We start from the raw sequence: 22090 nt of genomic DNA on the forward strand, positions 1-22090 counted from the left end.
ATGAACGAATGAACGAATGAACGAATGAACGAATGAACGAATGAACGAATGAACGAATGAACGAATGAACGAATGAACGAATGAACGAATACGAGTGTTCGAAAATAGGTGGGTGAATCAGGTGGATCGCATTCTTATTGACAACGTCTACTCCGTAGACCTGTTTGCGAAAAGAGGACGCGACCAGGCCGTGCTTCCTGTTTCGCTGTCACTTGGCTAGGACCCATTCCTCAGTATCACCCAGTATCACGGAGTAAGAAGAGCAATGACGCCAGGCACATTCCTTAGCGCAATGGCTTAAAGGTATGTTCTCTGGTTCGCATGTTCTCTGTTCGCACAGACTTGTCATATGTCACGCTGCGCGAGCAATCACTCGACATGTGGATAGAAGATGCGAGGATGGTGATGATGGACGCGTCAGTGTTATCGATCCGGCTCCATAGTAAAACGTCGCCTGCAAGAACGGATGAGCTTCTTGATTCCAATAAACATCGACAGCCACCCTGGTACCGTTGCGCTACTGCACAAGCTGGAGACGATCGAAGTTGATCGCTCTGAGCGAATCAATGGAGACGGGACTGACGCTCCTATTTAGGCGATGGTTGCGCGTTTGACTGGAAGGCTCAAACACTACGTTGTAAGGTGGTCCCTACCTAACCACAGATTTCACGTCTCCTTGGCCTCCCTTAGCGTCACGTTCCTTGACGTCACTTAACACGCCAAGGCGTGCCACGACCCTTGGTCTGCCCGCCCGTTTCTCGGCGGTCGCGGCGACGTCACCCCGAGTATAAGGACGCCATGCTCGGTAACCACTTCCAAAAAAGAAGCTGGGCTTCGACAAAGGGAGCCGATATACTCAGCCGTTTCCCAATACCTGGTTTATTAGATGGTGCACTCTGTTCGAGGTGGAACTGAGACCATGGGACATACGTAGCTTCTAGGTGCGGTGTCAGTTGGGCCTCTGTGCTCGTTTCGTTGGTGAACAAAGCATGTCCCGGGTCCTAAATCTGGTCTCTCCGAAATCACTACGAGCAAGGTATTTGGGAAAAGTACGTTGTATGTCGCGTCCGTCCTTCCTGGCTGACTTCAATGGCTGCTGTAGTGTAGTTCTTTCGCCCTCGGAGCCTCCTCGTCGAGGACAAATAATCCAATTGTCTTTGAGGTACCTATCTTGGTGTATCGTTCTGATTTCTCCAATTGCTCCTGTGCCTCCACATGGAGATGCCGGGTCTCGGCGTGTTGAAAAACCGGGGAACAACTTCTGAGCTAGGCTCCTCGAAGAGTTTGTCATATACCTACGTTGTGCAGCCTGATGGAAGATAGCGTTCAGTTGAGAGTGGTGCCTTAGCACGTCGGCTATGGGCAGCGCCACGTCATTTATGAGTTCAAGGTTCCAGTCCTCTGCAAGCTGGTGACACTCAGGACCCTTAGCTAGCAAGATATTGTGGAAATGGATAAATTCTGAGCGGTACTCATGCCCCGTTATGCACGCCGATTCGCGCCCCGCGATCCACGGAGGTGGCGTGAATAACCGGCGGGGGATCGAGCCGGTCCGACCCTTCCACTTGCATGTCGTTGATGTGTATAGAGGAGAGGGGACCGACAACAGGGTGGTATACCCGTCGGTTGTATGTGGCAGTAGGGGTGGGAATTCGAGCTTCCGGAGTTGAGCCAGGGCATCGGTAAGTTATGAGTAGAAATGGTCGCGGCATGTCCTGGTATCCTTCATAAACGACTCGATATCGAGGAGGTATCCAGATACGTAGTCCAGGATAAGGTATGCTGGAGTTGTAGATTGGGTTCCGAGCCAGGGCTTCGTCTCGTCCGAAACCGTGGATGTGGGGATAGGGATGGTGGGTTTGTTTTGGGTATACCTGAACAACGAGTAGATTACCTTAGGTATTGTTGGAGAGAGCACTCCCTTGGCGGACTTTACCGCATCGCAGTCACCTCGCTTTGGATCTTAGCCCAGTCGTCGCAAAGAGCAGGTTGCATCGGGACCCATTGAGTTCCATCGTCAGGAAACGTAACATAAAGCAGGTACCTGGTGCTATAGCTCCCATTACTTGAGCGGAGGACTTCACATGGCTTCATGTCATTGTGTCGAGACGCAAGTTGGCAAATGCTATCTTCATTGATGGGGTCGATGAACTCTTTCTTTCGCGCTTTCCTCTGCTCGTCTGTGACAGGCTAGGGGGTTGTTGAAGTGCGAGGGCGTCCTCGACAAGCGGCGGCAACGAAGCGTGTGTAAATGGCCAATGCCGTGGTAAATCAGCCAACAATGGCTGCGATCATCGTTATAAGAGACTTAGTACTGCCGGTGATTACAATGTAGAGAAGCGATACGGACCAGTCCCGCTGAGGATTGTTATTGATACTAACCGTAAAATCAGAAGTCCTGGCTGATGAACGAGCTGCCGTTAAACGCCTCAAGGGCTCGTCACGTGGAAGTTGTCCCAGCAGTCAGGTACCGTTGTTCTTAAGCAGTACCTTAATGCCTGAAAGGGGCGTCCGAATGGGGACATAAAACCTTAACAAACGAGCCATTTTCTGACAGGTAAGTGCCTCTGAGGCAGGAAAGATAGAGGCCGCCAGGGAGCGAAGTTTGGGCGTTGTCGAACTTGGGTGACCCCTAAAACCCTTAAACCTGTTCTATGGACTTAGGCTCTTAAATGAGGCGGGCGTATTCCCTTTTTTGAGTGCGTTATTAATAAGGCAATACCGAGGTTTCGTAAGCCAAGCCTCTAATCTGGAGGTGCTCCAGAGGAAGGTACCTGCTGTTGGCGAGTGCAGCTATTATCACGTGTAGGTAATACTATACGGATACATACCTTAGGTTTGGCCAAGCTGGTTCCTTCTCACCGATCATAGGCGGCAATGCTCGCTCCTCCATCTTCGCTATTCAAACCCCCCGACGCCTTTATCGAAATTGGCATCGACATCGACATTGCAGCAGGGCCCAGCGATCCGGGACTGTTGCGATCCAGCATCGCATCAGGCTCCAGATCTGCCTCCTTTTGGTGATGAGCTTCCTCGGTCTATTGCTACCGAACATCGCATCCACATCCACCAAGCGGCCGTTCTCACCGCCCTTGGGTAATCGTGTCCCGTGGAAACCTCGATTTCTACCAACTACAAAAACCATTCGGTTATTCAGCTCGAATCACGGTTTGCCGCCACTTCCCTATAGATTTGACACCGGCATCGCTCTCTTCGCGAAACGCACTCCAAGGCCGTTCCCTCCCCCGTTTCTCTCGCCACCTTCTGGCTCCTTCTCGGACCCTCTGAGCACGCATCACCAAAGCCGAGACCGTCGTGCGCGGGTGAACGGCGACATAATTCTAGGAAGGACAAATGGCGATGATGCCGTCTTTGCCAGCGACTATTTCATTTGCGCGAATGATGGGGTTGGAGCGTGGACGACACGGCCTCGGGGACATGCTGGGTATGCACGCCCAAATCATGCTGAAAAACGCAATTGCACATGACCACGCACACTGAACACATATCCAACATCTCCGGTCGACAACGCTGACTGATGCGTCTACTAGACTCTGGTCCAGGCTGATACTGCACTTCTGGGCTACTGCCCTCCGAGAAGATGCCATCAAATATCAAACCATCGAGGAACGGCTTGCCTATAAGCCGGACCCGGTGGCTTGCCTACAACAGGCCTACGAAAACACTGTCAAGGCAACAGCCGAACCTGTCGACTGGCAGGGTACTACTACGGCCGCTGGAGCCCAGATCCACTTCAAGTCCCTAGACGGTGGGAAGAAGACAGTGCCGCTGCTGTATGTTACGAACCTCGGCGATTGTCAGGTCATGGTCTTGCGACCGAAGGATGGCGCGGTGGTTTACAAAACCAAAGAGCAATGGCACTGGTTCGACTGCCCCCGCCAACTCGGGACGAATAGTCCGGACACGCCAGAGAAGGACGCGGTCATGGATGTGGTGGAGATACGTGTTGGCGACGTTGTGCTGGCTATGACCGACGGCGTAATCGATAACATGTGGGAACACGAGATTGTGGAAAGCGTCGTCCAGAGCGTGGAGCGATGGGAGCGAGGCGATGGCGGCAATGTTGAAGGCGACAGGACAGGAGGCGCAAACGGCGGCATGAAGTTCGCAGCGGAAGAGCTCGTCACCGCCGCGAAAATGGTTGCCCTGGACCCTTACGCCGAAAGCCCATTTATGGAACACGCAATTGAGGAGGGCTTGGCTAGTATTGGAGGTTAGTTGGCTAATCCATTTGTCTTCATCAAAGCTAACCATGATGCAGGGAAGCTCGACGATATCAGTGTTGTTGCAGCACTTGTCAAGAATAACGAGACATGGCAAGCTTCATAGACGTAATTTTGGGCTGAACGACTTCAGGTTATTTGGTTATTACAGTACAAAGAGATCGGGCGGTGGTGATGTCCGATACACGTACCTTACCCTAGTAGAGCTGCCCACGCAGCATACACCCTCCATCGTCGTGCGAACGAAGAGGTGGGCATTTGGATGTCACGAGAAGGAAACTCGAATTATCATTTTGAACTATTTGGCAATTCCTCAAAGACGAATAGCTCTTACGAATGAAACGCCCAGTATCAAATGAATTCTTTTCAATCAATGAAGCTCATAGTTCCGACGCGTAGAACTGACATAAATGCAGGAAGGTGACGTACAGAAAATGCTGCGAGCAGGCCATGGGGATGCTCCTTATCTTATCAATCACTATCTTATCTACCCGCATCTGAAAAAGTTCCTCTGGGAGTTTTGCCGTCACGGAACAAAAACACCGTCGAATTCCACCAGCACGACATTCTCTACCGACGCCATTAACCTCATCAAGACTCGGAAATTCCGCCAAGATGAGGGGGAAAAGGAGCAAACAGTACCGGAAGCTTATGACCCAGTACTCCCAGATCTGGGGCTTTCGGGAACCATACCAATGTCTCATTGATGCCGAGATGGTGGCCGACTGCCACAAGCACAAGTACGACCTCATCGCGGGATTGAAACGGACGCTGCACGGCGAAATCAAGCCAAGTATGTCAATCTCTTCTCATCGTCTGTGGCATTGGAATGAGGCGACTAACTAGTGACATGTGAAAGTGATTTCCCAATGTGAAATCCGGAAGCTCTACGCACGCAAATCGGAACCCGACATGGACCAGACCATAGAATTCGCGAAGACATTGGAACGGCGGCGTTGCGGTCACCTGCCCGAAGACTATCCAGAACCTCTCTCCACGGCCGAATGCTTCCGGGCGGTGGTGGACCCCAAGGGCAACAGCGTCAACAAACACAAGCTCGTTTCCGTGTGCCAGGACGAGAACGTGCGGAGAATGTTGCGGGGCATTCCGGGAGTGCCGCAGATTTACTTCAAGCGGAGCGTCATGATCATGGAGCCCATGGCGAGCGAGAGTGTCGCGATCAGAGAGCGGGAGGAGAAGGCGAAGTACAGGGCAGGGTTGAAGGGGCCGGCACCCGGACGGGGCGTAAAGAGGAAGAGGCCGGAGAACGACGGCGAGGAGGACGCGGAGGGAGCCAAAGGTGCGGGACCTGCTGGATCGATGACGAGCACTACGCCCGAGATGAAGAAAAAGAAGAAGGGAAATGGCCCCAAAGGCCCGAACCCTCTGGCTGCCATGAAGAAAAAGAAACCGGTTGATGCTGGAAAAGCGACGGGCACATCGCCAGCGAAGCCGACAGGCGAGGAAACCCCGGCGAAGAAGAAGCGGAAGAGGAAGCATAAATCTGGATCTGGCGAAGGGGAGCAGCCGGCAGGAACTGCACGGACAGCTGTGGGGACGGAAGGTGAAAGTTGACAGAGCTCGAATCTGATTTCTCTGGGCATTTCAGGACGAGTTTTGTCGAAGGATGAGCGACTGTAATGAGATACCAATAATATGGCTGCAACTCTGCGCCTTCGTTCTTTCTTTGTCCATGTGACTACAAGGCCGGCGCTTGAAGAGATCTGTATGCGCAGAGCTGGAACGAGAGATGAGAGACTGCCTTCTGGGATTTCTCCCGGTCTCGCCATCCTACACCTTATTTTTGACTGGAGTCTAAATTCAGAAAACGCCATCACAATCCCAATGTAGTGTCTTTCACCCCAACTACGGAAAATTTACCAATTTCATATCGCACCGACTGTAATTGAGACTACTTGTGATTGATATGAGAGGCGACGGGCGAATAGCTGGGTAACTTAGGTAGCCAGGCAATTCACAGAACAAGATGTCCCATCATGGGGAGCGGTTGAAGATGGAAGTGTGTACCTCCCTGTGACCATTCTACCTTGCGAAGTATTACACCGTAGCTTCCCAACGTTATTAGTCAGGTCACCAGTGGCCTTACCTCTATGAGGACGCAAAAGTTTCGAGGCAGTTTTGTACCGAGTACCTATGCAATGAGTTCGCACGCAGCACAAATACCGGTCTGCACGAACTTCGCCGCATTCAGCATTCAACGTCAAGGCCTGGCCCGTGAGTGTGGCTTATGACTGGCCCCACATGAGGAATTCTAGGTCACATTGTCACTGGATCACGCAGTTATCGTGCCCCAGGCCGGGTTTCACAGTGGGGCAACCCCCCCTTGATCTGTAGGGGTGCTGCCAAACTCCAATTCTGGGATTCTCCTTTATTTTGGACTGTTCGAAATACCTGCCTGTCTTTGTCGTATCACGAAACGTACCGTGTTGGGCCCTACGAGCCCGGTTTCTTTTTCGTACATTCCTCCGATATAATTCAAGAACGTGAGAAACTGGGTCGAGTTCGGAGAAAGAGCCCATCTTCTCGGTGTTCTTTCCAACCAAGGACAATCAACAACCCTCGTTGTATCGACAAACAGAGTCGTCTCGGTCAAGGGATCGCAGACAATACAATTCCATGACCTGACCGACTTTTTTGTCTCCTTCGTTTAATCTTCAGTTGGTCTTTACTTAGTCCGGAAGACATCCCTATTCTCACACCTGCCGGCAGGCCCATGCCGTTGCAAATGCGGCCTTGTCTCTGCTAGCCCTTGCTTTGACGAATTTACCCCAGCTTCTTCAGTACTACGTCCCTGAGGGCAACCGTTCAGCAACAGCCAGGCAACCGACAATTTTACAAGCCATCGACGCAATCAGGGACGACCCCATTCGTAGAGCCGAAATGCCCGACAACCTCGAGTTTGACGAGTTCGGCTTGCCTATCAGGAAGTGGGTTCCGCCAGTGGAACCGTCAAGCCAGGGAGAAACGTCTCTTGCTACCGCTCAGCCGGAGCAGCAGGATCCTGAACAATCTCGGCGGCTCGATCCAGAGCCCAAGTCCGAGAAGCCACAAGATGATACGGCCCAGGCAGATACGGGGAAGGCCGGGGGTTCTGAAAGCCAGGAGGATGGATCTCGGGAGGCCCGACCAGACCCCCAAACCGATGCGGATGAACCGGGGACCGTCGAACGCGCAACACAAGATGCTCAGGATGGTGGTCTGAAAGACGCGAGCTTGCCACATCAGGGAGAAGCGAAAGTCAGTTCTCAATCAGCTGGTGGACGAGATGGCATCGCAAAAGAGACAGCAGAGGAAGAGACCAAAGTCGATCACACATCTGCCGACCAACCGTTACCCATAGTGCAACCTGCCACGAACCCGAACACGCCGAGTCCGATGCAACCTGCCACGAACCCGAACACGCCGAGTCCGATGCAACCTGCCACGAATCCGAGCACGCCGAGTCCGGAAACGAAACACTCTAGGGGTGAAAGCATCTCGAGTGTTAAAAAGGGGCATGCTAGGGACAAGAGCGCCGTTAGTGTCGGCGTGGGAGAGTTCTCTCACCAGCAGATAATGATTACACCAGCCAACTCTAAGAAAGAAGAGGCGGAAGACGATAACGATAGCTGGCAGGAGATGCCAGCATTTGCTCCGTACGATATCTATGACGACAACAACAAGTTGATAGCCAGAGAACACACCGTTGAGGAAGAGGATGAAGAAAAGTACGGCTACGGGAATCTTGGAGGCGCAGGAAAGGGCTACACTCGCGTCATCATGGATGATGATGCCGAGTCGGCCACCAGCATGGACGAAAACACGAAGTATCTCTTCAAGGAGGGCAATACCACAAGCGTCCTTCACGATGATGATCAACAGCGGGATGCTGTCTCGCAGATGCAAGCTACCAAGGATTTGTTGACGGAAGGGCAGAGGGTGGCCTACGTTGGGTTGACCCGGCTAGAGATCTTCCAGCTAGTCAGGGAAGCCGAGACCATCGAACGAACGAGGAGCACAAAGAGAGAAGTGGCGACAGGAGCCGAAGGCACGAAGATGTGGGGTCAGAAAATGATGATCAGACTATACGCTCATATGGACATCAGCGCCGCCGAACAGATCATGGTTGAGCAACTGAGCGAGCACGGGGTGCTGCCCTCCGACCTAACGCCTCTCCTTATGGCCAACGCCCGAGTAAAAAATCCCATGGCCGAGGACAACGACATGTCCTCTTCCGCCTCCTCTGCTGTAGGCAAAAACTCGCCTAGCCCCCGTTCATCTGCCGCAGACGACCCAGCTCTACCGCCTACTCGGCCCGAGGAGGAAAAACCCGCCGAACCACCTACGCCGTACGAAGCTCATCCCGTTGAGGAGATGCCAGAGGTCAAAATGCCCTCGCAGCTCCCTTCAACCCAAAATCTCGAGATTGACATTCGCTGGACGATTCTCTGCGATCTCTTCCTTATCCTCATTTCAGACTCAACATATGATGCTCGCTCCCGGCTTCTCCTGGAGCGTGTTGGGAAGAGGCTGGAGATCGATTGGCTGGAAATTCGCAAGTTCGAAAAACGGGTTACAGATGCTCTCGAGATGCAGCAACAAGCGGAGAAGGAGAACTGGAACGAGGAGGACCACATGGAGCACCGGAGAAAGCAAGCTTTGAAAAAGCGATATGTCATGATGGGCTTGGCCACTGTAGGTGGCGGCCTCGTCATCGGGCTGTCGGCCGGTTTACTAGCCCCAGTCATCGGAGCCGGCCTGGCTGCGGGATTCACCACCATCGGCGTCACTGGCACTTCGGGTTTTCTGGGCGGCATAGGAGGAGCTGCCATCATCACATCAGCGGCGGCTAGCTCTGGTAGCGTCATAGGCGGCCGCGCCGCGAACCGGAGGACGGGGCCCGTGAAGACGTTCGAGTACCGGCCGCTTCACAATAACAAGCGGGTCCATCTCATCGTCACCGTGTCAGGCTGGATGACAGGCAAGGTGGATGATGTTCGACTACCGTTCAGCACGGTGGACCCGATATTGGGCGACTTGTACTCTGTTCTCTGGGAACCCGAGATGTTGCGAAGCACTGGTGACACCATCAACATTCTGGCCACAGAAGTATGCCTTGCTCTTGTTCCTTCGCCCATTACATTGAAGCACGAATACTGACGCATTGCAGGCTCTCACCCAAGGTTTGCAACAAGTCTTGGGCAGTACTATTCTGATGGGCTTGATGGCGGCTCTGCAGCTGCCCGTCATCCTGACAAAGCTATCCTACCTCATCGACAACCCGTGGGCTGTGTCTCTCGACAGGGCCACGGCGGCGGGACTTATCCTGGCCGACTCCCTGATCGACAGGAACCTCGGCACTCGTCCGGTCACGCTCGTCGGGTACTCGATTGGGGCGCGCGTTATATTCTCCTGCCTCCAGGAGCTGGCCCGCCGGGGCGCGTACGGCCTGGTCCAGAACGTGTACATGTTCGGTTCACCGGTGGTGGCGAAGAAGGACGAGTTCATACGTGCCAGAACTGTCGTCCCAGGTCGGTTTGTGAATGCGTACCATACGAATGACTGGATTCTCGGCTATCTCTTCCGGCTCACAAATGGTGGCATTCGGCGGGTGGCCGGGCTTGCTCCCATTGAGGGGCTCCCGTGGATCGAGAACACGAATGTGACAGACCTGGTCAAGGGCCACATGGAATATCGTCGGATGATGCCTCGTCTCCTGCGGGAATGCGGCTGGCCGGTAGAGAGCGACGAGTTCAGTGAGATTGAAGATCCTGATCCGGAAAATCACGAGCAACGCCAGCGAGAGCTGATCAACGAGATCGAGGAGGCTCGCAAGGAGCTCGAGAGGGAAGGACAGAAGTCCAAAAAGGGTGGTCGGTTCTCCCTGTTCAGTCGCAAAAAGAGACTCGAGAAGGCCGATTGGGAGATATATGACACGTCGGAGAAACAGGGGGAGAAGACCGAGGACCAGCACGGCAATAACCACGGGGTTCTCTTCGACGTGGATGCGATCCGGGCCGAGCTGGCGAAAGAGGAGATGCAAGTTAAGGAGTTGCAGTCGACACTACCACCCATGAAACTCGACATACGTTCATCGTCGGCATCCCCGAGTATTTCACGGGATAACCTTAGGGTTTCCCAGAGTCCGGAGGAGCTGTCGCAGCGGCCATCTTACGACTCGAGAGTCTCGCGGGAACTCTTGACAGCTTCTTCGAAGATCCGGGCCTCTTCTCCCTATTACGTCGAAACGTCGGAGCCTTACAGAGACGACGAGATCTCCATGACGTTTGATACCTCCTTTCAGGGTCCTCCACCGCCACCTCCTCCTCCACCAAAGGATGACTTGAAGCCGGCATCAAGGCCGGAGATGAAATCATCCCAAACAATGCCGAACATGACGCTCAAGGATCCTTGGGGCGATCCAGATGACGAGGACTTTGGAAAGGAGAAGGAGATATCGATGACATTTGCGTAGGAGTGGTTTCAACCAGAGGTGGTCGGATCCGCCAGGCCTGGGAGAAACCCGATTCTGATGGCACGACCGAGAAGTCCAAATTCCAACCTAATTAATAACCAGCAGGCGAGTCCACTCACCTGCGATTCGGCAGCTCGGGGGAGTCAATTAAGGAGTGATTAATCCGCATACCTATCTTCGCTATTGATGTAATACGCCAGCAGCGGATGATGATCGATTGAATTCACGGGTTACAAAGGAAGCCGGCGACTGAACTTGACGAGCCAGTGAACAAGTTTGGCTCGTCCTGTTTACCCCCATTGACTTCGAAATTTTGTGGCGTTTCTAGTCAGATTTTCGAACGATTTGTCGTCTGGCAACCTTTGGCTCTCTTCGCATGCGAGAAGCCAACATGGGGCCCCAGGAAAGAATAGAACTCACACTCTGTGTACTTACCAGGTGGCTTAGAAGAAGATAATAGAGACAACCCATGGGTTTGCACTTGTTCGAAGAAAAGCACCATAGAACATGCTCAGTCGAGATTCCGTTTCTTCTGATCCAAATTAGGGTGGTCGCGGCAGAAGCTCATGACATGGAACGGTTCCGGGCGTTTTAATTCTTCGTCACTGGATTCGCGAACATCATAAGCGTCATTCGGGAAGGTTTCGGCGATGTGCCCCGACAGGCGGTTCTGCCAAGACAAGCTTGGCCCGCCGCTCGCCGTCGGCTCTGCGCCGATTCATCGACACACAGCATGGATAGCCAAGGACTCGTCTCGGGAAGGCCGGCCAGAACCCCAGAAATCCATGTTTCCAGAAGCTGTCAACTCGTTTTCGAGGGAGTGGAGTGATTGGCACCGAGGAATATCGCGAATTTATCGTCCATCTATCTGTCTGGCCTTCGTGGCGCCTGCTTAGAATAATCAGAACGAAAAGCCCTGGACAATTCACTCACTCCCTGGTAACCATCTCTCTGGAGTATGAACCACTGAACCGAGTCAACTTCTCGAGCAAATAGGATCAGATGAAGTTCGATGAGGTCTGGAAAAGAATCAAGTCCATGTCCAGCAGGATGAAACAAAGCGGTTTACGCGACGCATTACTTTCCGACTACCGGCAGCGGCCGAGAGCGTGTTGGGTATAATTAGCTCGCTCTTTTCCCTGCTGCTGTTGTATTACGGGTCTCAGAACAGCACAGTACGGCGGAGAAACAGGAGGGATGTTTCTATTCGGGACTCAAGCCGATTGTCGAGGGAAAGCAGGCAGCATGTCGATGTAGAACCATGGTCCTGGCTGGTTTGTCTTACGGACAATGCGACGGTGGTCTGTCTGTTAGGTTGGTGATGAAACGTGGAATGTTGGATAACCTCGGGATTGCAAGGGCGGTCGGCGGTTAAGGTCACCTTTGGTGGTTAGCCCCCCATTGAACACTCATCCGGTCAAGGTGCAACATGACAATCGAAGTTGGCCGCATCTCAAAAGGACGGGGGATAGTCCGTGAACCCAACTGCTCTCTACACCAAGGTACCTTTTGCTGCACGAGATGTGAATGTGAAGTACCTTAGGGCCAAAGGAACAGTACGTTGTAGTTACGGATACAGGGAGACGTACATAACGTTAGGGGGACTTTACACGTGTAGTGGCGTGGGCCGGCACAGCAGCCACATCTGAATCCAGCAAATGCGATGTCTGATCCAACGTGGTCCCCGTCGGTCAGGTCCATAGTCTCCGTTGCGGACCTCCGGAATCCAAAGGCATGACCGTGAGAACAGGTAGACATCGACTTGGCAATACAAATAAAAATGGGAAGCATACTTCGCCTGAACCTTACATTTGACTCGAAGATTTTCTCGATTTCTCTCGCATTTTTGTCACTTCCCAGGAATCTCATCATTCACGACTTCTCGACACCTCAAGCTCCAACTGTTTCGACAACCGATCTCCTCTACGCTCCCCGAAACGCGAAATCCAGACATTAGCGTACGTCAAGAGAACCAACGCACACAACTCGGCGCTCCTTTTCAAACGACCCTTTTCGAGAAATAATCATTCGACTGAACGACGGCTTCCAAAAGCAGCACAAGCCCAACAAACACTGTTGGTTTGGGCCTCTTCCAATTAGCGCAGTCTCTTGCCGCCGCTTTCTCGACCTGAAAACAAACACGCGCAAATCTCCAAACAGACAACATCTGGCACTACCTTCGTACAAAAGAACGAGGGACGACGTGCTTGCTCTGCTGGTGGAGAAAGGTGGAGAGTTTGTGCCTGCCCTACGGTTCCAAATATAGGAACTGGATCTCGTCTAGGTCCCTTTTATTGGCCCAGTGCTTCAGGACTTTCTTTCGATTTTTCAAAGAGCTCGACAATTGGTCTCTGTGCGAAAGTACCTTGTAAGTACACTAATTAATCCGGCCCCCGAACGAACCAATACTATCACGTACTTCGTGACTGTACCCTTGTACCAGCTCATTAATTACCCCATCCACTCCTTCCTCTCTCGGGAACGCTTGGAAACTCTTTCGAGACCAAGGGTCGACTCGTTACCATAATTCAGCCCCGTGCCCCATAAGCCCCCGCCCCCCCGTCTCATCACCGTTTAGTCCACTCTGCAAAAGACCAGACCAGGGGTCCCGCCTAATGCTGACAGGGCGCAGCAGCCCAGCCCAGCAAAATCCCACCTATCCGATTCCTTCTTTGCCCTGCTCTTACGGGAGCGAGTGCGTTGTACGCCTCTCAATTTTTTTTCTTCTCCTCCCCTTTCTTCCCGCTCTGCGTCTCGTCTTACCGGGGTCTTACGCTTGTCCCCAGACAAACCCTGACAGCCAGACAGAAGTTGACTCCCCTCGTTAGGTGTCACGTCAACAAACACCTAGTCAGGACAACAGAAGAACGTCGAAACGACCGAGACGGATTGTCGTCGAACACGCACTACAAGTCACTTTCAACCGTGCTCGATTGCAATCTAGCAAATGGGGCCGCCTCCTCACCACACCGCAGAAAAGACCCAAATCAGCGACGACGATCCTCCCATCGAGAATATCCCCTTGCTCTCCGACCTCATCGAGGACGTCAACAGTCTCATCGATATCCCTCTACCCTCAAGCTTGATGAGCCCGATCATGGCTTGCTTGATAGAGGACTTGTGTGATGATACCAGAACTCCCGACTCACTGCCCCATCCATCCTTCACCCTTCCCACCGGTACTATCGCAACACCCAGCATGTCCACCAACAAACCCGGAGCGACGCCATCGTCGGGGACCTTCATGGTCATCAACTTCGAGCCCAATCCGGCCGACGACAATGCCGACAGCAGCCGCATCGTGCTCAACTACGAAATCGATCCGAGGCTGGCAGAGGTCATCACAGTCGTCGGCGAGACATGGCTATACCAACCCAGCCACAATAAATCTTCTAGTTGGGAACCCCTCGGCGATGGGAGGCAAACCCCAGGCGCCGTTCTAGGCATTTTGCGGCCTCGTCAAGGCAATGGAGAACGTAAGTTGTGATATACAGCCTCTCCGTGTCGATGGGCTCATACTCTCATACTCACCAATAGCCACAGTTACCCCATCCACGCCTCCCCAGCTGGACATCAGCAGACTTGATTCCTCCCACCACTTCGATACAGATATAGCATTGAACTTGACTTGGGCCTTCAGACCAGGCTCAGTCGAGTCTCAGAATGGCTGGAGCATGTCTGGCAACTTTGAAATCGACAACGGTCGGGTGCAGCGCTATCCTCGGTCCGGCGAATCCACTCAAACCGAAACTCTACCGGAGGCTCTTCAACAAATGATCGACGCATTCAATCCTTCGTCCACCACCATCGTAGCAGATCCAACAGCGACAAAGGATCCCACAGCTCCCACCACCCCGGGTGAGTTGTCGGGTCCTCCCAGCAACGGTTCCGGTCTCTCCACCGGCGCCATCATCGGCATCGCCGTCGGCGCAGGCATCGCCGGGCTCCTCCTCATCGGCGCCCTCGTTTGGTTCTGCTGCCGCCGCCGCCGCCGCCGTCGCCGCAGCGGCAAGACCCTAGGCCGGCCCGGCACCTACGGTTCCGACGCGGCCACCTCCCAGCAAGCCGCCAACAAGGAGACCCACGTCAACGTCGCCGAATCCCCGCACTCCCCTTACTCCGAAGACGGCACGTTCCCGCCGCAGCAGCTCCGGAGCCACCAGTCGAACCACACGCGCGAGGGCGTCCCGCTCGTCGACCACGTCGATGCGGCCCCGGCCAGCCGGTCGTCGAACGTCGTGGCGCCCTTCTCGGATTCCAACTCGCCGACACAACAGTCACCGGTCGGCTCCGAACCCCGGTCGGGCGCTCGATCGGTGACGCCTAACGTGTCGCACCTCATCGAGGAGGGTATGACGGAGGAGGAGATCCGGAGGTTGGAGGAAGAGGAACGGGCCCTGGATGACGCCATTCAAGCTGCTCAAGGTCGACGCACAGCATCATGACGGACAGGGAGATGAGAGGGTTGCGGGAGAGAGAGAGAGAGAGAGAGAGAGAGAGAGAGAGAGTAGGTGTGTGTGTGTGTGTGTGTGTGTGTGTGAATGAGTGCGTGCCAGTCAATCAGGGGTGACGGTCGGACTTTTGCCATTTTGGATATCTTCAGTCGGCATGGCGTTTCTCCGGGGTATTTTTTCCCCTTTTTGTTTTCTCGTTTCATTGTTGTTCGGCTGGGTTATCTAGCGAATAGGGCGCACAGGGCGCCGTACGTCGTCACCTCTTCTCTCAGAGGTCTAGGGGGACGGGTTGAAGCACGCCTTTGGATTTACTTTTACCCCCTCGTTTCTTGGATACCACTACTGTACTTTCCTGCTTGCCATCTTGGGCACGTGTCCAGGCTTGGGGCCAAAAAGTTGTACATAGCGAATGGCTGGTGTGTGAAACGTACAAGAGCGAAGAGAGAGCGTCGAGACAGAATAAGAATAAGAAGAGAGCGAAGTTGTTCGCCTATCAGTTTTGCACCCACTCATGATTGCTGTATGTTATCTTCTCTTATGTCCTGCTATGAGACGGCATAAACATCAGGAATACTCCCTATACCCTTACATGTAGTTCATATGACTGTCAAGATGGCATGAAGTATTTCAATTTTGGAGAAAACGAAAAAGACAAGCCGTTCGCATACCTCCCTCTGGTACTTCAGCGGGTATTGATAAAGCCCCGCAAAAAGACAAACTGTCTGGCGCCGAGAGTGGAACATGAAGGTAACCAACAACCCTATACCCCTATGCCCTTGTCCTTCTTCCCGTCTTGTCTCCTTCTCTTTGCGTCCCACGAGTTCGAGGCTATTCAGAGCCCGAAACCTTTTGGCCGTTCGAAATAGGAGATATCGTCGGCCTGCGACCCCAGTGACCCATAATCATATACCATCGCATGTCCCGTTGTTTTCATTTCCAACGCCTGAATGGGTAGCTTCAACCACGGTTAAAAAAGCGGCCAACCATGTTGGACGCAATGTTGCCCGCGAGGCCGCCGGAGTAGAACGCGCTGCCTGCCATGTTGGAGGCCTGGCTGAACTTGTCGCAGCGGGAGAAGGCGAGGGTGTTCATGATGGTCAAGACGAGAGCAATGACTGTATCCACGACATGTCCAGTTAGTGATTCCAAATTCCAAGCCAATCGTAAACTTCACACGCGAGACATCTTTCGTCCAATTTGGTAAGAGGTCGAGGGGACAAAAAAGAAAAAAAAGAAAAAAAAAAGAGGGAAAGGGGGGGAGAGACGCACCCACGAGAGGCAACCACAAAAACTGTAGCCTCACTAGAGCAAAAATGGCCAGCAACAGCCAGAGCAGAGGCTGCACATAGAGCGCAAGCCAGAAGAAGCGACTATCGGTCGCATTGATGATCTTGGTCCCCGGCTCGCTGCTCTCAAAGACCCATTTCGAGTCGCCCGTCGAAGGGTCGACTTCGTTCCACCACCTCAGGCCCACGAGACGGCGCCCGGCGATGTTCTTGAGGTAGTAGAAGTCCGCGGCGAGGAGGAGGATGGTGATGATGAAGATCATGATCCTGTTTTTTTGCCCCTTTCGAGTTAGATATCTTGGAATGTTTGCCAGCACACAAGACCGAAAATCAAGATGCTTTGATGCTTCGGGGAGAGAATAGAGAAACGAGAGGGGGGAGCAGTGACGTACATGCTTTTGATGATCCAAAGACCGAGGAAGTACACGAGCACGCTTGCTGATAGCCTGCCGTTAGCCTTCATCTTTCCCTTCTTCCTGGTTCCCATTCCACCAGTCCATCCCCATTCATGGCATCGCATCGTTTCGTCGGTATTCGTAGCCAATCCGGGGAGCAAGGGAGAGGGGCGCGAGCTCACATATCCGGAACCCCAAGAACGTCAGCAGAGTAATGGGGTGAGAACTGAGCCGCCAACTCAGAGAGCCTTCTGGATGGGGCGCATTGCGTTCGGGATCCATCGTGGGAGGAGGCGAGGGAGGTTGGGTGGGAGGAAGACCGAGAAAGTGGAAGCTTCGCTCTTGGTTGCACGCAAGCCCCGTCAGCAGTTTCACTTCAAGCCGCTATCGAGTTTCTCGCCAGAGTGTGGTTTCGAATCCTGTTCTGCCGTTCCCTGCTCCTGTACAGTCGCTGGTCACGATTATCGATCAATATGAATTGTGTATGGAGTAGGTCGACGTGTATGGGAGGGACAATCGTGGTAATACGGATACGCTGCGTCGCGAGCTCCCTTTGCTTGTACTGGCCGAAAAGGTAGAGCGATGTATCTAGGTAGGTACCTTATGTTAAGTGTAAGCTGTTCCTAAATGGAGCCGGGGTTATTCCGAAGGGAGCCTAGTTCCACACCCTGTCGACACCTTACGTCATCAGTGCCAAGATATCCGACGCCGTTCTCGACGCCGAGCTCTCAATCGTATCGCGTACCGGTATCATACGCCGGGACTCCTGCGACTCGACTGGATCGTAATTGATCTTGTACTTCCATTGATGGAATTCAAGCTTATACACTTCGCTTCATACTTCTCATCTCACCCCCGAATACTTATATATCCATAACGGCGCCCTCTTCATAACCGGTCATCGTCATGGCGCTTCCGGCCAAGTCTACGTCTATTCTACGACGAGCACTCCTCTACGGTTGATCTTCTTGTTGTTGTCCCTATACACAACACCAGTTCTAAACTAATTACTCCTGCAGTTCCGTCCTCGTCGGGGAAAATGCTCAATAAGTCCATGGGCTTCATCTCCGACAACGTAACATATGACTTGGAAGACTCCGTGACCTTGGCGCGTAAACCAGATGCTCGACATCAGCTGCGATCGTTCCTCTCGGCTCAGAAGACGCGTCCGGCCTCAGTCGCAGAGGTGGCTGTCCGGATCAACGGAGTTCGGACTCCATTTGCTCTAGATGACCTCACCAACCTGGCATCACTGCCGAATGTCGACGCTGTCGTGGTCCCCAAGGTCGATTCTAGCGCCGACCTGACCTTTGTGACTGACGTGCTGCGCCATGTGGCCCCAGAGAGGCACGCGGAGGACTCTAAGAACCCTATCAAGATAATTGCGCTCGTCGAGTCCGCCAAAGCGGTCATGGACCTCCGGGAGATTTGTAACGCCACCCCGTATCTCAGTGGGCTGATCTTCGCTGCCGAGGATTTCGCCAAAGATCTCTCTCTGACACGAACCCCGTCGCTCACGGAATTCCTCTATGCACGGTCCGCCATTGTGACGGCTGCAAGGGCGGCAGGTCTGCCCAGCGCCATCGACCTTGTCTGCACCTCTTTCAGGGGCGATGCTGGGCTAGCGAGGCTTCGCGAGGAGTGCGAAGGGGGCAAGGCCATGGGGTTTAACGGGAAACAGTGCATCCACCCTAGCCAGGTCGACCTTGTTCAGAAGCTATTCGCCCCAGACGAGGCCGAGGTCGAGTGGGCGGTGCGTATCCTAGTCGCCGATGCGAAAGCTACCTCTTCTGGTCGCGGTGCTTGGACACTTGATGGCATGATGATAGATGCCCCGGTCGTGGGGAGGGCTAAATCTATCCTCGATAAGGCGGAAAGGTGCCAGATTGATGTCGGTCGTCTCCGAGAAAGATGGAGGAATCAAGAGCCCGAGTAAAGACAATACCTACTAGTTTATATGAGGGAATTTGCTCCCCAGAACGTCGCCATGCCCAAGCCTCTATCATCAGAGTTCAGAGAACCCAATGGGCGAAGACCATGACGTCGCAGACTCGCGTCTGCCGAAACCTCGAGCTCTGCCTGAGACAGGAACATTTGTCTCTTGTCAGCCTCGCCATGTAAGGGATGATCGTATGTCTCCGTCTCGTAGGTCTCTTCGCTCGGAATGCGGTTCTGCATGAAAAGTGGCGGGGAGTGTCGGCCGTAGTTGGGCACTATATCCCATTCCGGAAAGCCTCTTCGCCTTCGTAGAACGTGTTCGTGAAAGACTTCTCTGTCCAGCCGAGAAATATCATTGTCGGTGCCCTGTCCAGCGCTTGTATACATGTGCCCTGAGTCTAAGAATTCCCTTGAGAGACGAAGCTCAGGTCGTTCTGTGCACATCATTCTGGAATCTTCCGGAACCCATCTTCCCATGGGGTTGCGAATAGCTAGGTCCTCTACTGACGTCAGTTTGAGGTTAGTAGTCCCATTGGCACTCGTTGGCCGCGGGGTGCTCGGATGCTGTCCTGCTACGCTGACATGCACGCTGGCTGTACCAGCCATGGCCGTAGCGCTAGTCGCTAGACTGTTCTCGTCCCGGTTGGCTGCGCAGGAGTACTGGATATGCTGGCCCTCTGGAGGTCGAAACCTTTGTATACTTGAAGCACGGTTGGACCATGGGGTGTAGCCGACGTCCACAATGCGTTCAGCCGCTTCCCCTGTGTGGTTGTCGGTGGGTGCTAACTGAATTCGAACGGGGTCTAGCGATGATGAGGGAGCGGGAACCCCTTTATTCCCAGGAGTCTCCATGTATGCTCGTCGGGCGATTGCTTCTCGCACCAGCGCCTCTTCTGTCGTTGATTGCTGGTTGCTAAGCTGAATGCTCCTTGTTTGTGTAGCATCGTCCCGTTCATTGGTTTCTGGGGGGACTGAGGGTCCCGGCAAGCAGTTGGATGTAGCGTCAGGCCCAGAACACGAGAGCGAGGGAAGGGCATCGTATTCAATAGCTGGTCCATCTCCTGTTACTTTGCAACAGTCTATGGACTCGACCGTTGCTGTGACGCCCTTGTCCACATACCGAATGATGGGAGGAGGTCGCGATGTCACTAGTTTCTGATTTGTGTCTCCTGCACTATTAAGCACCGGCGAAGGAATCAAATGGCTGGAGGGGCGACGGGACCGCCCTCGTTGATGTTGGAGGCTGAATCCATCCTTTGACACTCCCGTGTTCTGAAGATCTTGTCCGACATCATAAAGGTCGCCACTCCGTCTGGGTGGACTAACCCCACTGCCATGTTTTCCTTGGCGTCTATCTCGAGACGGCTGGCTCAAGGACCGGCAGTGGTAACTCGTGGCTTGACTGTAAGTAGATACTGACCTGCGGCATATTTTGGGCGATTGTTGTGTCGCGTCATCGCTAGCATCCGACCCGGGATTGGTGTGTCTAGTCCTCCCTCGCTCCAATCTTGATACGCTCCTGGGTCTAAAGTACGCATTCATGTCCTCCAGTTCCCTCTCTCTTCTCCTCTTTTCTCTGTCGCGGGACTTTGACGATCGTCTGGTCACGTTCTGGTGATGGTTGACCTGGGGTGTCCAGTCCATTCCCACATGGGCGAGATCTTCGGCTGGTGTCTGTCAGCCAGATGCCTATAGCTCCTGCGATCCGCCAGATACACTCACTGTGGTTATTCGAAGAAAAATGCCCATTCTGGAAGATACCCGGCGTAGCCCCTGGGTGTAGCTGGCCTGTTGTCAGCTGGGACGCTGAGATTGTTCTTGTTCTCCATGCTGGCTGACTTACTGTGACTCGGTCACTCCGAACTGTCTGGGACGTGAAATTGTTCATGACCTCGCGACGTGACGCGAGTTGTTTCTTGGCGACCTCTTTGCGACGTTTCGGTTTTCCGGGTTTGGATGACTCGGAGTGTTTCCTGGTGCCGCGAGGTTTCCTTTCCCTGTCATATTTATCCTCTCGCGTTTTATGTCTCGGGCGTTTCTCGAAAGTTTGAGAAGGGGAATCGCTCCATCCATCAGAGTCCGCAAGGTCGAGTGGGGATACCGGCCGGGCTTGCAAGGGTGAGTCTCGGTCACCTCTCACGATCCTCCTTTTTGCATCGAGGGATCCGTGCCGACAATCAATTTGATGATCTCCGACGCCGTCAGCACGGGGAGAAAGAGGTCGTTTCCCAGGCCGACTATTTCTACCAAGCGGGACCTGAATCAGAGGTTCGTCTGCCTGAGGCAAAGGGCCTCGGGAGATACGGTCGTCGTGGCGATCAAACCGGGGGGTTGGACTTGACCTTTCACGTTGACGATTTGTCTCCCCCAACCACTTCCAAACGAAGTCCTGACTCCGACCAGTTCCGTATTCCCCGCTGCCACCACAACCTGGATCAAAGTTGCTGTTAGAATGACCCCGATTTGGTTTCCGAGAATGAGGGTCTTTGGGGTGCTCACGGCCGTGGCGCTTGTGCCGATGATCGTTGCGAGCCGAGTGTCGGAGGTCCATTCCCTGTGTCGTCGCCGTTAGGACTTATTCTTTGGCTGAGGCGAATGGGTGTCCGGAAGACCCACAAAGGTACGGGTATGTTGACAGATAGAAGAATTTACTTGTGATGCGGCCAACGTTCAAATTTCTTAGAATGGGCGTCAGAGCCGCTGTCCTCTTGAACAGCCATAGAGACGCATGGTCGTCAGAAGAGAACGTGACTGTCGACTCTGAGGCGTCAGACACCATGCTTTCTACTGAAGAGGGATGGTGATATCCAGCAAACTTAGAGCTGGCTGGGAATTCCCGTGCCAAAGGAGGAGAAACGCAAGGATACGGCATCTTCCTGGGCATATGGCAGGTACAACGGGGCTTCTGCGTCCCCACGCGGCAGTGTCGACTGAATATCCGTCGCTAATAGTAGCCCTCCCCGGCGCAGAGGAAGAGTGGTAAGAAGTCGTTAGGCAAATGCGGGCTCCGAACTCTCTCGCCGGCTGCCCCCGACGCACCTTGGTCCCCGCATAGCTGCTGAGCAAGGTTCCATGTTGTGGTTAATGTTCTCGGGCTATCCGACACGCCGAGTAGAGTTCGTATTCTCCTAATAGAGCTGCCTGCTACTTCCCAGGGCCTAGACTTAATAAGGTACGCTTGATATTTTAAGTTCGTCGTGATTGCCCGGGTCTGGTGAAGAAGATCAGATCATGTACCTTAGCAAGTGCTGAAACATGCCTTTGGCGTGTCTGTGATCCGATTCTGACATCATCAGCC

At 53.5% G+C, this 22090-nt stretch overlaps 9 protein-coding genes across 9 annotated transcripts in view; 5 read left to right on the top strand and 4 right to left on the bottom strand.

Moving 5' to 3' along the window:
* SODALDRAFT_377769 (hypothetical protein) overlaps positions 1-2379 on the bottom strand; it is a 2972-nt gene extending 593 nt beyond the window's left edge. The window contains exons 1-10 of the mRNA XM_028614930.1: positions 2281-2379; positions 1951-2190; positions 1491-1874; positions 1352-1408; positions 1216-1295; positions 896-966; positions 697-801; positions 522-630; positions 343-474; positions 7-197 (exon numbers count right to left, since the gene is read on the bottom strand). Of these exons, the coding sequence (XP_028467659.1) occupies positions 7-197; positions 343-474; positions 522-630; positions 697-801; positions 896-966; positions 1216-1295; positions 1352-1408; positions 1491-1874; positions 1951-2190; positions 2281-2295 (1384 nt within the window). The 5' untranslated portion in view covers positions 2296-2379. The remainder of the gene's footprint in view (positions 1-6; positions 198-342; positions 475-521; positions 631-696; positions 802-895; positions 967-1215; positions 1296-1351; positions 1409-1490; positions 1875-1950; positions 2191-2280) is intronic.
* A 496-nt stretch (positions 2380-2875) lies between these two features.
* On the top strand, positions 2876-4593 carry SODALDRAFT_331983 (hypothetical protein). Its single transcript, XM_028611595.1, has 3 exons — positions 2876-3445; positions 3552-4234; positions 4283-4593. The coding sequence occupies exons 1-3, from the start codon at positions 3024-3026 to the stop codon at positions 4348-4350; spliced, it is 1173 nt and encodes a 390-aa protein (XP_028467660.1). The 5' UTR covers positions 2876-3023; the 3' UTR covers positions 4351-4593.
* Positions 4594-4805: 212 nt separating this feature from the next.
* Positions 4806-6107, top strand: SODALDRAFT_309444 (hypothetical protein). The gene is made up of 2 exons (XM_028609107.1): positions 4806-5037; positions 5104-6107. Exons 1-2 carry the CDS (start codon positions 4860-4862, stop codon positions 5817-5819), a joined length of 894 nt encoding a protein of 297 aa, XP_028467661.1. The 5' UTR covers positions 4806-4859; the 3' UTR covers positions 5820-6107.
* A 1569-nt stretch (positions 6108-7676) lies between these two features.
* Positions 7677-10719, top strand: SODALDRAFT_273827 (DUF726-domain-containing protein; the record flags this gene model as incomplete). The annotated part of the gene is made up of 2 exons (XM_028607920.1): positions 7677-9353; positions 9415-10719. 2 exons carry the CDS (start codon positions 7677-7679, stop codon positions 10717-10719), a joined length of 2982 nt encoding a protein of 993 aa, XP_028467662.1.
* Positions 10720-11230: 511 nt separating this feature from the next.
* On the bottom strand, positions 11231-12171 carry SODALDRAFT_358271 (hypothetical protein; the record flags this gene model as incomplete). Its single annotated transcript, XM_028614086.1, has 5 exons — positions 11231-11389; positions 11450-11524; positions 11653-11738; positions 11899-12026; positions 12101-12171. The coding sequence occupies 5 exons, from the start codon at positions 12169-12171 to the stop codon at positions 11231-11233; spliced, it is 519 nt and encodes a 172-aa protein (XP_028467663.1).
* A 1747-nt stretch (positions 12172-13918) lies between these two features.
* Positions 13919-15164, top strand: SODALDRAFT_323172 (hypothetical protein; the record flags this gene model as incomplete). The annotated part of the gene is made up of 2 exons (XM_028609785.1): positions 13919-14195; positions 14329-15164. The coding sequence occupies 2 exons, from the start codon at positions 13919-13921 to the stop codon at positions 15162-15164; spliced, it is 1113 nt and encodes a 370-aa protein (XP_028467664.1).
* Positions 15165-15674: 510 nt separating this feature from the next.
* SODALDRAFT_293440 (DUF846-domain-containing protein) lies at positions 15675-17360 on the bottom strand. Its single transcript, XM_028608715.1, has 4 exons — positions 17037-17360; positions 16852-16897; positions 16443-16726; positions 15675-16288 (listed from the first exon to the last, which is right to left on the bottom strand). The coding sequence occupies exons 1-4, from the start codon at positions 17134-17136 to the stop codon at positions 16131-16133; spliced, it is 588 nt and encodes a 195-aa protein (XP_028467665.1). The 5' UTR covers positions 17137-17360; the 3' UTR covers positions 15675-16130.
* A 260-nt stretch (positions 17361-17620) lies between these two features.
* SODALDRAFT_331990 (citrate lyase) lies at positions 17621-18845 on the top strand. The gene has a single exon (XM_028611596.1). It carries the CDS (start codon positions 17894-17896, stop codon positions 18788-18790), a length of 897 nt encoding a protein of 298 aa, XP_028467666.1. The 5' UTR covers positions 17621-17893; the 3' UTR covers positions 18791-18845.
* On the bottom strand, positions 18808-21866 carry SODALDRAFT_358275 (hypothetical protein; the record flags this gene model as incomplete). The annotated part of the gene is made up of 7 exons (XM_028614087.1): positions 18808-20459; positions 20515-20575; positions 20636-20855; positions 20933-21029; positions 21117-21346; positions 21429-21668; positions 21832-21866. 7 exons carry the CDS (start codon positions 21864-21866, stop codon positions 18808-18810), a joined length of 2535 nt encoding a protein of 844 aa, XP_028467667.1.
* Between the last annotated feature and the right edge of the window lie 224 nt (positions 21867-22090).

The sequence above is a fragment of the Sodiomyces alkalinus genome (genome assembly GCF_003711515.1).
Source record: "Sodiomyces alkalinus F11 unplaced genomic scaffold SODALscaffold_3, whole genome shotgun sequence".
In the NCBI taxonomy this organism is placed as follows: domain Eukaryota; kingdom Fungi; phylum Ascomycota; class Sordariomycetes; order Glomerellales; family Plectosphaerellaceae; genus Sodiomyces; species Sodiomyces alkalinus.